This window comes from Molothrus ater, chromosome 4 (genome assembly GCF_012460135.2).
Source record: "Molothrus ater isolate BHLD 08-10-18 breed brown headed cowbird chromosome 4, BPBGC_Mater_1.1, whole genome shotgun sequence".
Lineage (NCBI taxonomy): Eukaryota > Metazoa > Chordata > Aves > Passeriformes > Icteridae > Molothrus > Molothrus ater.
In genome coordinates, this window is record NC_050481.2 from 29,319,895 (window position 1) to 29,336,529 (window position 16,635).

Below are 16,635 nucleotides of genomic sequence, written 5' to 3' on the forward strand. Positions count from 1 at the left end.
GTTTGCCCAAGGCCTTTTCTACCCCTTGGTCGGTCAGTCACCTCAGGAAAAAAAACCTGTGGGCTGAGTAGCTGTGATGTTCTAACATGACTGAAATGCTCAGAACTGTCTTTCTGATTGCACATATTGTTTTGCTCCTCTAAGCCAGAATTAAATTATTGAAGCTTATTAAATTCCTGCCTGAGCTGGATCTAATTTAATAGGAAATATTTAAACCTAAAGCAAGTTGGTTTTTTTTTTTTTTTGTGGCTCAGCAATATGGAAGCTTGGAAAGAAAAACAAACTCTGTATTTGAAATCTGAGCCAGTAAAATGAACACTCCATTGCAAAAACTTGAAAACAATAGAAAGAATGCTAGAAGATAAGTGAGAAAAAGAGATCCAGAGGGGTAAATGCAGCCTAAGTTAAGCTTTAAGGAAGATAAAGTAATGTTTCTGTCCAAATTCTTTAAAATCCATGTCACTTGACTCCACAAGAATAGCAGAATTGCCAAGAGAACAAGGATATATGCCAGTGGTAACATGAGCAGCATTGCAATTTCACATCAAGGTGACTTTTTTGAACTGGAGGAGTTTCTGTGTGGGAAAAGGCAACCCACATGTTTATCTGGCACATCTTCCAATTCCTCCCCCAGAGCACCCAAGGCCACCCTGCAGCGCGGTCTGATGGCCCAGCAGCACTTTTGCTGTGCCACTGCCCTGCCTGTGGCTCATTTCCCAGGGAGTGCAGCAGAGCAGCCACCTCACCTTGCCTGTCACTGCTGACCACACTTTGAGCGTGTTGTCGTCGGAGCCGCTCACAATGCGGTTCCCGCAGAACTGCAGGCACGTGATCACGTGGTCATCGTGGCCCTTGAGCACCTGGCAACCAAGAACACAAAAGCAACGGTCACAATTTAATGCAGGAGATTAGAGAAGCAGGAGAAACAAAGTGCTCTTCTGATTCATAAATTACAAAATGCTAGAGTTGCTTCAGTAATAATAAGGCCCCTTAATCCCGTGTGTCAAGTCTAATTTACCGCCAGCTGGGACCAAAGAAGGTGTTTCCCTCTTTCCATGGAGTGATGATGCATTGCTTATCAGGGAACTACAGCTACTGCAAGCCTCCTGAAAGTACCAGGAAAAAGGACTAACAAAAGTGGGCTGAATTAGTAACTGGACACTGCTCTATTCCTCTGCAGTTATTCCATCTCTTTATTTTTCAGTTGATTTTCCATTTACTGTTACCTTTTGTTTCAATCTTGAATGAAAAGGATGGACTGATTATTTGCTGTGTATTTGTATTTCAGTGGCCAAGGCTGACTATATCTATTTTTTTCCCTTATCAGCCAAGCATTGTATTTTGTTAAATGCCAGTCAGCACCGAAGTCAAAAACTGGAAAACCATCAACTCAATTAAATGGAAACAAAAGCAACAATTCCATGTGCTGGGAATGTGGACTGGAATGTTGCTTTACAGAGGTGGGATTTTCAATGCTTGATTTTGGAAAAACTGTAATTCTGTATATTTTATTGCAATACAGCAAAAAAAAATCCTTAGTAGAATACATAGGATGAATAATTTTTTATTTAAGATATACAAACATTTTTTAAGATGTTTGTTGAAATAAAATGGCATTTGGATAATGCCAGAGGCTGTAATTTTAATAATAATTCCAAGATAACTTGATGTGGCATATCAATGCAAGAAATACAGAACCGTTGCCAGAGATGTACATAAGTCACAGCCAAATAAACAGCAGGATATAGCCATAGGTTTTCCAAGGGAATTCTTTTGTTCTTATTTTATTTTGTTATTTTTAATTAAGAAAACAGGTAAATTGCCTTAAAACCTTAAAAAGCCATGAATATGAGTTTTTTTGACATTTCTAGCTGCTTGTTCATTATCAGGTTTGATTAGAGAGTTGCTATTTTATTTACAAATGGTTTGAAATTGCTTCATGTCTTCATTTGGAAAGGTTGCAATGATAAATATCAATGTCATTAAAATAATTTTAACATTTAGAAAACCCCACAGACATCTTAACACAGAATGAAGTTATTGTCTTGTGCTGCTCAATTTAGAAGAATATATTTAAAAATAAAGCATGAATTAATCACAGAACAGTTGTGGAGTATTTTAGGTTGCAACATGACCCAGCTCTACCAATACATATATATACACCTATATATGTACAATATATGTGTCTGTATGTTTAAATATAAGTATTTCAAATCAATTTTCCATGATTACCTGTCTCAAAGAGACTGGCATATTTATAAGAATTCCCAAAATTGTACAGGAATTCTTAGAAGAGCAGTGAAATGGTTCTGCAGTATGAAGCGTAACACATTGCCAAAATGGTGGCCAGAATATAATTTAAATCCAGGGTGGGCTAAAACACAAATTACTTTTTTCTGTAGCAATTCACTGCTTTTTGTGCATGGATAGTCTTGTTTGTCCAAAGGAAAGAAGCCGAGGCACGAGCTGCTCCTGCTTTGTTCACAGCCCCGTGCACAGAGCTCAGAACCTCACCTTGGGCGATTTCAGCTCTCCTCGCCGCCAGTTGGTATCAATCCTGTGCTGTCTGATGTAGGCGCTTTTCCATGGACTGTGTATAAAGCCTGGTTTTATTACTTTCCTCCTCTTGATATGCAATGGTTCATCAATCCCTAAAATGGAATTTTAAAAAATGAGGGGGAGGGGAAGAGATGAGGCCACCCCACAGAAAACACTTTCCCTCCCAAACCTTTACCGTGACCCCTGGCATTAAAATATGGCAGAAATGTAACAATCTCCTGCATGCCAACATTTGTGTGTCAGTGACACCATCCTGCTCCTCAGAGATTTATACTCTCTCTGTCCTTGTCAGTTCAGCATAATCATTACCATAATCACAACTGAAAATGCTCTAGTTCATCATTCCTTGCTGGCAACCTCCTAGCTCGGGTTTGGATCCCCCTTTCTGAGGCAATGCAGCAGAATATTGCTTTTTACAAATGCGTACTGTCCAAAAATGTCCTTAACCACTTACATGCTTATTCTGGAACGGTTCAAGAAGTCAACCTTTCTGTCTGTGGTTCTCCACTCTGGTCACCCATCTTCATTACCTTTAAGTTCACTGTGACTCCTGGTATTAGTGAGCTTTTAATTACTTTCTTGATCCGAAAGGCTGAGTGCTTTTGGCATTGTCCTCTCTTGGCTGGAATTTAAGTATAGCTATGCCCTTTCTGACTTGACACTTAAGCAGCAGAGCTTTGTTTTACCCTTGCTACTACAGATACAGCTTTTTTTACAATTCTCTCACCCTGCTCTCTTTTCTATGCAGCTCTTCTCTCCACTGCATTTCATTACTGGCAGGAGTCTTGTGTCTTGCCAGTATGTGGATTTCACTCTTCTGCCTTTAGCTCCGTCTCTCTCTGCAATCTTGAATTAAGGGCTCCTTCATGTTACTAACCAGCTCACTGAGGCTAAGCAGGCTGCAATACTGGCCTCCTTGCCTGTGCTCTCCTACCTGGATGTATTTATTCTTACTTGTAATCTCACAAATGTAAGCTCATTCCCTCTCAACCTTCTTTTTTATCACTCTCTCCTTTTCATGCATTTTCACTGAAATTTTTAAGAGGAGAATCTGTAGAGAAGATTTAGGAGGTCAGACACCTGCTCTCCAGCACAAAAGAAAGCATATTCAGTGCCCTCACAAATAGCCAGCTACAACTGACATTGTTTTGTTTTTTGAAGCCTTTGCATTAACCCATCAGAAGTCCTTGTCTCCATAATCCAAGGCAGTCTGGACATGGTCCTGTGTCCAAGATGAGATTGCTCTGGGATTACATGTATGTGGTCTTCTACCCCCCATTCCCCCCTGGCCCAAACAGACTTCTTCTTCCTATAATTATCCTTAAGAATAAGAGCTTGCATTCTCCATGTGCACAAATACATGGCTACTTTCATGGGAGCCTTTTTTTGCCCATTCATATCAGTGTTGGAGCACCATATCTTCTTGAATTGGCATGAGCAGGATAATATCCATGTGGCTAATGGACTGTGTGTCCCTCTCCAAGCAAACCTCTTAGCACCTTCTCCCACTACTGTGTGCCATCTCTGCCTTAATTATCCTACAAGTCATGTGAAATTACAGCAGCCCTTCTACCAACCACTGAAACAGTTTTTCCTCCATGCTACAACTGCCAGGCTATACTCCTACCATTTTTACACCTCAGCTGTTATTTCTTTTGGTTGCATTTTGAATAAACACAATCCTCAAAAAGCAATCCCAATTGTCTTCTAAAAACATGCAACTAGCATACTTTATAAACAAGATATTCAAGCCTAAACTCCAGCACTCCATGGATTATTTCTATTCCCTGCTTTCAACAGAGATACATACCATGTAGCTTAAAGCATAACTTGCACTAAATCTAAAGTCACACTAATTGCTTTCATAAAACTTTAAGCTTATTATATAAATGAACTGCACTTTTTATGATGGCAACACTTTGACCATTACATCCATCATTTTGCTCAGCCTTACCTTCCTCTTTGCATTTCTCTCTCCAGAGAAGATTATCTTCAGCCAGAATTCTCCAGTAACGACATGTCTGGGCTGCCTGCAGAAGGTCCCTGGGTTCCAGGAATGACAGCACATACAGTGCCAGCTGTAAAAAATAAGAAGAAAGTGTATTTTCTGTACTGCTTTTGAAGAGAAAAGTGAAATAACTCCATTTACTATCACACATCAGGGGCTGAAATACAGAAAATTGGAACAATAAATTATTAAACAATCTCTGAAACTTAACAGACTCCACTTTATTCCTGTGGGCATGTGAAAATATAACAATCATCGTAAGTAACTAAATCCTTACAGATCATATCACAAAATGATTCTTGCATTTGCAAGAAAATAGGTGTCAGCTGAAATAATTACTACATTTTTTTAAAAAATGTAAGGCACATTACTTTGAATCATTAGAAAAATTACCAAAGTAATTATGTCTATGTTATTTTACCTAACAATTTCAACAAAAGTTATTTTGAGAGTTGAACTAAAAAGTACAGTGCTCACCATGTGAGCAGATAGGGATGTACATTGTGATGAGAAAACATCACTCAGAAAGCCCAAATACAGAACAAGTAAATGCTACATTCCCCAGAGCTCAAACCACTCTGCAGTCATAGGAAAGGCAGTGGAGGTATTGCTCATTTTCTGATGAGAATTCAAACACACTCCTGGGTGGAGTTACAAGGAGCTTTATGGATTTGGATGCAGTAGGATCAGGACATGTAACTTCAGTACAGTTTGCTACCAAAACCACAGGGCAAATCCTAACGAGTGCCAGAAAGTAAATGGAAGATGAGCTTTTCTATGTGACAAAACTAAAGTTTATTGGGAAAAATTCAGACCTTCTCAGACTGAGCTAAGCCATAAAGTGACTACAATAAAGCCCCCAAAATCTCCACCTCTCCATGAAGCCTTAAACAGAGGCATATATATCACAATCCAAAACACAAAGAGTGTATCATTAAGGGTGTGATGACCAAGTACAGCTTTTCTACTTGACAGCAACAATGTAACTCCCTTGTCATGGAAAATAAGTGTAAGATGCAGGAAAGTAACAGGAAATGCACAGAGTCCCTAAAAACTCTGCAGAAAGAACAATATTGATAAACATGAATGCAGAGAACTACTAACATGCTTACATTGGGGACTTTCTCAGTAATTAACAGGATGCAGAAGCTGTCAAGGAAATTAGATCACCCACTTTTACTTCTGCTTGCCATCTATTTTGTTTAGGATGTTCAATTTCATTTTTAACTGAAGTTATGAGATTAGATAGATAAATAGAAATATATAAACAGAATCTGCCCTTCAAAGCAACAAAGACTGAAATTTACTGAGGAAGTCATAACTGCGGGCTGTTGACCTCAGAAGATTTTTCACTTTATTTTGTGAGAAACATTTAGTGATCTAGACAAGCCAGTGTGAGCAGGAAATAAAAATTCAGCACGTTGCAACTACTTGCATTTTGGTTGCACACACACCTTGTTTGCAAGTCATCACCTGCAGCTCATGGGGAGCACACAGCACTCCACATTAGAGGGACCTGTGCCTTAAATGATGTGTTAGATCCTGTAGGCACCCCAGGCCTACAAACCTGAAGAACCTTCTTCTCTCCTTACTCAGGGAGTCAGCATTTGGGATCTGTTGTAAAGCTCTCTCTTACAGGAGCAAAAACTATACTAGTCCTTTTAGACATTCTGTCTTCATTCCTGGCATGTGAAGTTACTGAAGAAGTGCTGTTTCCTAACACACATCACATAGACCTGCATGTGACAAAACTCAAACATGACACGGCCCCTTTCCATTTTTTGCCGAATGTTCCTCAGTTGACAGTAGTTTGTTTAAATATTACTTTAAAATAACTACCTATACAAACACAGACATTTGCTAAGCTGGTGTTAATTAAACCTATGAGCCAACCGAGTCTAAACCAGGTTAAATATGGGTAACATTTATTTTAGACTAGATTTATCTAAACAGTCATCAATGGTCAACACAGCCCACAGCTGACTTTAGCATTAGCAGTGGATAAAAGATGACATCCCTTTGTCTCAGCTCATGGATCTAGTTATAAGAAAATTTCAGGTAGCAAAGATCTGACCTTTGACTGAACTGGATTTACGACTACCCTCTGTTGAAGTGTTAATAACACCCAATAGCAAGCAGTTCCTTGCCTCTTTCTGCACTTAAACACACAGAACCAACAATATTTCTATTACTGATTTCAGCAGAACTCTTTATCTATTGGTGTCTCAACCTGATTTTCATACATAAGTAATTTGAATAATTATTTCTAAAGTCTGAGCAAGAAACCAAGAGTATTTATTTCATATTAACTGTTTGATTGCTGCTTTATCGGGAGGAAAACAAACATTTCCACGGTTATTTGACATTTCAGTTATTGCCTTTGCATTGCAGACAATGGTTTTGAAGCAAAACCCTGCTGTCCACATCATCTTCCTGTTCTGGTTTGGTAATAAGATCAGTGCATAGCATCCAACAGCACTGCAGCTAAGCACAGATGTTAATGTGGAGCGACAGCCCAAGGGAGCGTGTTTGCACAGGGGGCTGCCTTTGCCAGGGAAGCCTCCTCATGGAATTACTGACCCCAACAACTCACTCGTGCCCCCACAGCTCAGAGTATCACCCCCCACTGCAGCCAGCACTCAGCAGCTGGGGACAGCCCTGCTGGGGAGATCTGGCTGAGGGAACAGCACAGGAGATGGTGGAGTCAGCTCCATGGCTTTTTTTAACTCGGGTAATTTTGGTGACAGTGACTCGGGGTTAGGAAGCAAAAATTATTCAAGCCAACTTCACTGGTGAAGTCAGCCTGTCATGAAGCTACACATTACAATATTCTGGTTTAAAGAGGCAGGAATCCCATCAAAAATAAACAAATTAAACATTAGTAGTTTACAGCGGAGGGAAGAAACCTAAGTCAGGAAGTTTTACTGCTAAGTACTGTATTTTTTCTGTGAAGAAATTGTGAAAACTGAAATTATAACATGATCTTTAGTTACAGTGTAACTAGATCACTGGTTGTATTTCAGTGAGTATTGCCAAAAAATCATGCAAAGAGAACTGATCTCTGAGTTACTGTTATCAATTTTCTGTTGAATTTCCAGACTGACTAGATGCAGAAGTGGCAAAGTATCTTCTGTCTCTTCAAAACATAAATTCTTGTTGCCTTCCTCTGTTTCTGATGCTTCAGACAGCTTCTCTAGAAATACGGCAACCATGCAGGGGTGCTGCTGAACTCTTCTCCTCCCCCAGTGTCCTTTCCACTCCCTAAGAAGGCTGCTGCAGGAATTACTTCTCTAAATACCAATCTCATGTCCTGTGTACTAAGTTAATACTTGCTGCATAAATTGATTCCAACCCTTACAAATGCCAGCCAGCAAGGGAAGGCTGTGACACTTCCAGACTTGTGAAGATATGACAGTGTAGTAAAGGAAAGAAGGGTTTTGTACATGCAAGTATTCAAAAATAGGATATATGTCAGAAAAGAGTGTCAAAGAACAGAGACATGAAACAGTCTTTAGGTAATAAAACCACGTCAAACATAGCAAACAAATACAAACACCAGAATAACTTCAAAGAACTTGCTTTGCAAACTGTTAGGAATTGAGACTTAACTCCCTAAAATCAATCAAGGTGAGAAGTACTATTTATAAGTCAACTAAAATACATTTATTCAATAACTCCAGCAAACTGGGTTTATAACCTTGCATATCCACCCTCATGTTCTCATTGTGATGTGATGACATCACAAATTACTCTTACGTGGACAGCACTTAATTACACACACCAAAATCTAAATCTTAGTTTCTCTTTAACTGGATACAACATGATCTGATTTTCAGTGAAGGATTTACTGTAAGGTGTCTGCTAATTACAGTTTGGCTTGATCCTTAGTAAGAAGTGCTTTTCTGGGTGTAGTTTTTGTATATTTGGTAGAGATTTTAGGGTTCTGTTTTTCTAAAAGAAATTTAAAAATAACATTAACAAAGCACTCACCACTTACAGCATTAAAAATAATACTTACACTCAGAGAATAATGTGCAGAGAGGTCTTACATCCAGAGGAAATCTCTGTGTGTGTGTGTGTGCCCTAACAGAATTAGTTCCCCAAAAAAAGCACAATTGGCCCAATTAAGATACAGAGATATTTTTAGAGCTATTGGGATTTTGTTTAAAGGGGTCATCTGTATTTCCAAGTATCTAAATGCTATCAAGAGACAGAGATATGTCAACCTGAAATTACAGTAGACATGCTATGGCAGTGTTCCAAACAGTGAACCTCTAACATGAGTTTACATCGCTACATTGGCAAAATCAGCACAGAAGTTTTCTAAAGACGGCAGCCCAGGCACTTGAGAATGCAATATTACCCCATAATTCTCACCTCTTTTGGGAGCAAGGAAATGAAGTCTCTTTGAAACTGGGGCTCTATCACTTGCATCATGTGTTTTACTTGTGTTGGTTCACAACTATCAATGAGTTCATCTAAAGCAAGCAACTTCTCTGGTCCGCTCCAGCTCTGCAAGGGAAGAAGAAACAAAGAGTGAGCTTAGTTTAACAAACTGGCTTGGTTTATACCAATAAGTGCCACTGCTGTGCCAACAAGGCAAATTAAGTTTCCTCACTGAACTATATACAAGCATATAAAAAGCCAGGAGATAAATGCTCATGCTAATGACACAAAAATGAGGAGTTAATCAACACAAAATATTCAAAATTACTACACTAATTCATAAGCTAAGAAAGGATTTGTTATACGCACATACAGATTGGCAATTAAATAGATAATAATATTTAGTAATAATAATTGAATTAATTAAGCTTCTTTTGAAGCTGATGAAATCTACACACATGCTACAGACAACGGAGGGGTTGCAATAGAATGAACACCCTTTCTCTATTGTGCATTCAAGTGAGATGAGAGCTTTTAATCTTCATGTTTCATCTGGTAGACCAAAATCTTGAAATAAGAGGAAAGGAAAGTAAAAAACTTTCTTGAAAAGTACATTAGCTTACTCTCTGATTGTTACTACAGTGTGTCCCTAAGTGACAATGCTGTAATTTCAGAATCTTGGCTATAAACCAATGCATATTTTGTAAGTATCAACTTACACTTGAATAAACAGGGAATTTTGATTGGTAATTTTCTTACTCCACATTTTTACTAATGGGTGCTATAAAATTTGAAGATTTTAATAAGGCACTCAATTGGGAGCATAGCAGATTAGTAGCATCATTTGTAGGAAAAAAAAATTGTAACTTAATATACTGAGGATCTAAAAATCATGTCTTAAACTCATTTGTGCTCATCAAAGAGCTTTGATTCATTATATGAAAACAATTTAAAGAAAAAAAACTTTACAGAAAAAAACAACAGCTACTGCTAGCTATTTAGCAACAGAATTAGAGCACAAATAAAACCTTAGAGAGAAAATGAGACATCACAGTTTTTGAGAGCAGATTCATATTCCTCTTCTCAAATGTCTTCTAGAATGACATTTACAAGTAAATTAGCACATACAAATGATATTACAGTTACCATAAGAGGCTAACTCAAACTTAAAAAAAGAGGGCAAGATACCTTACAATTTAGATTTCTGTATTAGTCTGCCATGTATCTCAGGTCTTTACTACTTATGCTCTAAATTTGGATTTGACTCTGAAAATTCACTCTGGTCTCCACCATACTACAATGTTAGCGTACTGTGCAGTTTCTACCAGAACAATGAGGCAAATGAAGAAGAAGGTGGAATTTCTCAAAGTGAATGTAAAGCAGATAAATACCCAGCTTTACTCAACATAAAAAGATCACAGCATTGCATCATTTCTCCCTAATTAAAACATCAAAATACTTGAAATGTCAGTAGAAGTATAATTTACCCAAACCATGGCCATGGGGACTTCCAAGTGACCCAAGTGCCTCAGGGCAGTGGAGGTGGCTCAGTTACGGAGAGAGCACTCTGGGACTGCAGCTGCCTCACCCCACTGCCATGCCCCTGCCTGCAGCAAATGTGTGCCAGCTACTGGACAGCCTACCCTAATGGAGGAGGAAGTTCCTGACCTGAGCCTTTCCACACATTGTGGGCAATTGGTAAAATGGTTTAAGCTGGCAAGAAAACATTTCCCATCCACCTGTGTGTATGCAGTATCACCACGGGAGATGAGGGTTTCCATGTCCGATACCCAATACCTCAGAATATTACAAAGAAACCAGACTGTCTCAGCCAAACTTGCAGCAGTGCTCTTGTAAACAGCTTTTATTATAAATTTCTTTCAATAGAAACATTTGCATCACAGAGCAGTTCTCCATAAATCATGCACTGAAGTACTGTTTATCTCACCAATTTTCCAACTGCTGTTTGTTTCATTAACCCACAGCTTAGCTGGTGTTAGGTACAAACGTTTGCAGTCTTTAATGTCATCTGTCAGCCGTGTTTGAATTTAGGAGAATTAAAAAGAGGGAAAGCAATACTGGTGCTACTTCCTTATAATATAAATTTCCAAGGTCAGTCTACTCTTAATTTATAAGCAGCTACATGTACTAAATTAGAACAACTCTACCTGAAGAGCATTGTTTGCTGCTGTGGCAAATGTTGCTAGCAGTTACCAACATGTTATTAATCAATAATGTCACTGTATGCTATCTTAATCTGTAACTCTCTTACACTTAGTTGGTTTTTAAAACTTAATACAGATCTGGACAGAAAAGGGAAAAGATTCCAGAATGAGAAAGAGTTGCTAATGACTAAAAGCAGAACCCTCTTTTATCTGTCTGTCATCATTAGGGGATGGGTACAGACAGCTTCCTACGGATCTTCTTAAGTAATCAACTGCTACAAAACGTTGTCTCTAGGACATTGTCCCCTCAGTCTTTCACTTAAGCAAACAAACCTCCAGCTACAGTTGGTGAGAGGTCTCTGAGGGAAATGTCTGGCATGAAAAATTGGGAGGAAGCCTTGCCAGATGAACACAACTGTTTGCATTAATGAAGACAAGACTAGTAAATTCTGTTTCTGGGCCCTGTAGCTTGATCCACTTGCAAGAAAATTGCATGTAGCTCATCAGGCAGAAGGGAAAAGGAGTAACTGTGGCTTTGATGAGAAACAACAGTAAACAAACGTTGCAAAACAAAAAGAAAAAGTAACTGTGTGCCAGTTTGCAAAGTTTCAAACTTTGTAGAAGACGAGAGACTTTTGAGACAGGTTGCATCGTGACCAGACACCTTCAATTTCTACCAGGCAATTCCCCTTCAAATTGAAGGCCCTTGTAAAGAATACACTTTATCTTTAAAATACTTTTGCTTAATTGTCTTCCTTTGCTTTCCTTGTCTTCAAAACTGAAATTTAATTTTAATGTAAAATTGAACTAAAGTTTTTATTATGAGCAGGGTTCCCTTGGAAAAGATAACTCCAGGATTCATTAACACAGCCCTTGGGAAGCCAGCAGGGCCCACTGATACTGCTCTTTGAATGATTTCAGAATCCTAAAGAAACATATCTCCTCTTTGCTATCATTTCCTCGGGAAGGTGTTGATTTGTCAGCCAAAGCCTTTTGGCTGTTCATACCAGCCTTTCCTCATCCAGTAAAGCAGCTGCTGTAACAATGGCACTACCTAACTGAAAACTATCCCTTCTTTTCCCCCTGCACTACTCTGGGTAAATGTCTTCCCTTTCTTACAATCAATATAAACAACATCTTTGCTGCTTCTACAACTTCCACCTCACACCTTCTGTCTGACCTGTCACCTGTTTTTTTATCATCATCTGTTTCTGCACCTCTCCTCTTTCATGACCTGCACTCTTCTATTGCTCAGCTCTCATCTGCTACCTTCAATTTGTACAATTACAGCTTGTAGCAATTATATCCTTTTGCTATAATAGGTATATTAAGGACAATCTATTTTAAAGAGTTTAACTTCAGGGTGCTGTTCTCCATTACTAAAGACTGTTAATGGAGGTCTGTCATTACTGAGACCTGCAGAAGGGCTCTTCTTGGAGTCTGCTTCTGTCCAGCTCTTGGATCAGTTATCCAAAACCCTGCCATCCCACACCCCGAGGGTACCTTAGTCTGGATAAAAATAGCACATAAGCACTGAAAGAAACACCATCTACAGCTGTAGAGCTGTACAGCAAGTAGTTTGTCACACCAGGAGGGACTCAGGAGCAGCTGGTGCTGAAGTCCCCTCATTAACCCATATCAGAGTCCCAGTCCCCAGCCTGGTCCCCTGGACTGAACATTTGCAGCACACATGGTGGACCTTGTCTAGAGGAGCTGCGACTGGCTCAGACTCCACAACCCTTCCAGATGTTGGATAACGTAGAGTTTTCTCTGAAAGCAGCTGAACTTGTATGTAACAAAACTGCCATGAGAGCCAAACCAAAGAGATGGGCAGGGGACCTGCTGTAAGTCTGCAGGACTGCTCTGGAACAAAGCAGGAATGGTGATGCAGCCAGGAGGGGTGGGAAGCTGCAGTGCAGATCTCTCCAGAGCTGCATGCAGGGGCTGCACAGAAACCCCAACCCTTGACTCGTCCCACCACAAGGCACAGAGCAGAAAGCGCTGCAATGCTGGCCACGGTACAATCTTTATGCCTGCTTCACAGAGGAGGTGGACTATTCAGTTGTACATGTATTCATTCCTGAGCATCTTTGGAAGGGAGAATGGTAAGCAATTGGAGTTTAGGTGACTAAGCCAACTATTTATGTAAAAAATGCCAGATATGGCAAAAGCATTCTGGACACTATCTAAACTGCTGTGAAAAAGAATGCTTCGAGTTGTAGGTAAAACAATAGCATTCATTTGAATAATCAAGTAGTTATTTGAAGTGATTGCCTATATTGGTGTGTATGGAACAACTTTTCAAAATCAATTTTCCATGAAAATGCCATCTTAAAATAAATTACTTAAATAAAAAAACCCAGAACCCTAAGTATATGAAGTAGGAAGAATGGAGAGCTTAATAATTTTTAAAGCAAATACCACATCTGACTGAACTTAGCATCCACCTGACTTTTTTTTCCTTATGCCAAGCAATTTGGTGATTTAAAATTTCTTGTAAAGGAAGAAATTTGGTAAAGACAAACTTGGGCACTGGGTTTTAAAAACTCTTAAAGTGGATTTTAAAAAGACCTGAAGTCAAGAGCCACTGCAAACCAGAAAAAATAAATAGACCTTCAAGAAATTAACTGGCTTGAATCTAATAAAATGCCTTTCTATTCTTCTCTCCAGACTTCACTGAAATCCATATACAACTTTATTTTTAAAGAGAAAGTGCAACTATACAACTGTTTCTCCCTCCTGCATTATTTCACTACTTTAAAACCAAAAGGCTTAGATCAATTATAAAACATAACAACAGAAAATACATATAAAAAGTAAATTTTTAAAAAAACCTTAGACCATCTTAAGTTTTCTTAATATTTGCAAAGTGGTCTTGATTTCATCAGGAGACGGATGGAAGGCCAACATACAGGTGAGAGTCCTCAAAATAGCTAAGTATCACTGGTCACTGCCAGCTTCTATGCCAAAGAACAGTTTTACCTGAAACAGTACATATGTCCCCCTAACATGCCTCTAGAAATTTAGCTTTAAAATTAATTGGAATTATATTTTCATATTAAATGAGAGAGGTATTAAGGTGGACTAGCAAGTACACAGTACACGAAGAAAGCTCTCTCATTCCTGTTTCTCTACAGGAAAAACTTTGTATTTCAAGAATGATGCTGCATGTGCCATTTAATCCTGCCCTTTGGGCAGAGCTACCTCCCCTATGAATATGCTTTTATCATTTGGCTGTGTAAGACTTGCCTCTTTCATGAAACTCATGTGAAAAATAAGTGCATAGAAAATGAGGAGGCAAGCAGATGTAACACTGAGATAGAGCTACATGACTCTGAAAGCTTTTCTTCAAAAGTAAGGGACTCCCTTTTGTGAATGCAATAAAAACTACCAGTGACAGACATGATCAATAAGTGCTGCTCAATGATCTCCAGTTAGGAGAGAGGCCTCTCCTGCTCTCTCAATAGTATAGATCAGCGTTTAGGCACTTAGTACTGCAACTAAGTATTCTGACAAGTTTAAAGTATCTAAATATATATGTATTAAAACATGTTTTCTACATTACACACTGTACACATTTGTCTACATAGGCAAAATTTTCATGGGCTTACAGACTACTCATCCTAACCAAACAGCCAATAGCGTTGCTCTTACTGTCATGGGTGTCTGCACCACTCTCAAACACTTCAACCTCTTTCATGATCTTTTTCAAAAATATGTAACTGTCACTAACTATCAATCATACATTGATGTAGGTTACATATTGTAACAAAATAGCTTTTGTTAGTACAAATGTTCTAACATTACAAAATGTTAAAATACAATGTAGTATTACATTACCATATAAATATACGTAGTACCATTCAAATATGATTCTTAGGGGTTAAAAAGACATATTTCTATGAACAGTCTCAAAAAGATACACCACAGTAATTAAATGTGAATATTTTTAAGAAATTGAATGATGTGTACAAGAATCCTAATTTCAAGCTTCCACTGGTTTAAGCAGATCATAAATGTGTAAAAATAAAGAGGAAAGAGGTTCTACATTATTATTTTAACGTTCAGAACTGACAGTGATTGAGATCAATGGTATTATGTGGCAGTATGAATCAAGCCAAAGCACATTTCTGCCTGCAAAATTGTATGATAGATACCTGTATCTACAATATTGTTCTTTTATCTTTGCCTGTTACAGTAATTGAAACAATGCCTGTATTTGTTAGTTGCTCCTTTTGAAAATGCTTTTAGAAGGAATGGTTTATTAATCAAGATAGGAAGACATAATATTTCCATTTTTCAAATGAATGACTAAGACTTATCCCTGGTTCTTAAAAACACAGAGCAAAATGTTAAGATCTCCATGGTACAGGCTGTGGACCAGAAGGAGAAGCTTGCCCCAAACTTTGCTTGTATTACCATATACAAAATTGTCTCAGGTGCTCCCTGACTGGTATCCAGGCGCATTTTAGTTTCAACCTATGCAAGCAGTTCATAGCATTGTCCTTCACATCTTTTCTTTATCCAGATAAGTAATTTTTAGGCATTGCTAAAGGCATTTTAAAAGATACGCAAAACCTCTTCCTTCAGCTGTGTACACATGTTCTGGCTGACATGTTCAGTACATAGAGATCAGTAAAAATATACATTGAGTTTCCTTTTAATCTATTATTGATAAACTTTTCTTTCTATTCTTAGAAGACACTAGACTTGTGACGAATCTAGAGCTGCAACTGCACTGAAGCAAACCATGCACCAGAGCTTACTAGTCTCAAGCAAAAATGGCTTGAGGCCATGTAGTTAGCCCTTACACATCAGACAGACTTTGCAGAAGATGTGAAAGCATTAAACAGGAAGGATTGTATTATTAAGAAACCAGTTAAAGCTGTTATTTTCTGCTGAAACAGAGAACAAGTATTCCTTAAAGCTGATGCCCATTTGTTATTGCAAGAGAACACGAAATCAATGGCAGAGACATTCTGGGATGTACATGGAGGACCAACTCCACTGAAGCGCTCCCTAACACGAACCATGGAGGCAGAGTTGCTTCAGATGCTCATTTCTGCAAGCACAGTTACCTGGAACATCTTCAGCCATTCCTGGAGGCCGGAGGGTGGCTGCACGGATGTGATGCGGCGCCGCTGCTGCCCCTGGCCGTTGGCTGCCCGCAGGTCCCCAAACGTCGTCGGCGTGGCGGAACATGGCACCAGCCCTGTGGTACTGCCACACAAACAAAAAGTGACAGCCATAGGTAAAACATCACGGAAAATTCACAAGAGAGCAAAAAAAATCTAGTATATAATTTGCAACTATTATTTAAACTCTTTAGCTTCAAGCAAAAGCATTAGCATGAAGAATTGTTCAGCTGGTCACTCAAGAGGTCAGTCCCTCAATTGGATAAATCTGCCTGCTTCTACCACTGCAGTGCTAGCCCTCCAACTAGGGGAGAAATAAGGATCACATTTCAAGGCTGAAAAATTATCACTCTGTTAACTGCCCAGCAAGTTGTGTGTAAAG

At 38.8% G+C, this 16,635-nt stretch overlaps 1 protein-coding gene across 2 annotated transcripts in view; it reads right to left on the minus strand.

Moving 5' to 3' along the window:
• The window catches only part of FBXW7 (F-box and WD repeat domain containing 7), a 177,420-nt gene that overhangs the window by 11,133 nt on the left and 149,652 nt on the right, over positions 1-16,635 (minus strand). For both annotated transcript variants that reach the window (XM_036382108.2, XM_036382109.2), the window contains 5 exons: positions 16,197-16,338; positions 8,945-9,079; positions 4,514-4,637; positions 2,515-2,651; positions 747-860 (listed from right to left, as the gene is read on the minus strand). In XM_036382108.2, coding sequence (XP_036238001.1) covers positions 747-860; positions 2,515-2,651; positions 4,514-4,637; positions 8,945-9,079; positions 16,197-16,338 — 652 coding nt within the window. The remainder of the gene's footprint in view (positions 1-746; positions 861-2,514; positions 2,652-4,513; positions 4,638-8,944; positions 9,080-16,196; positions 16,339-16,635) is intronic.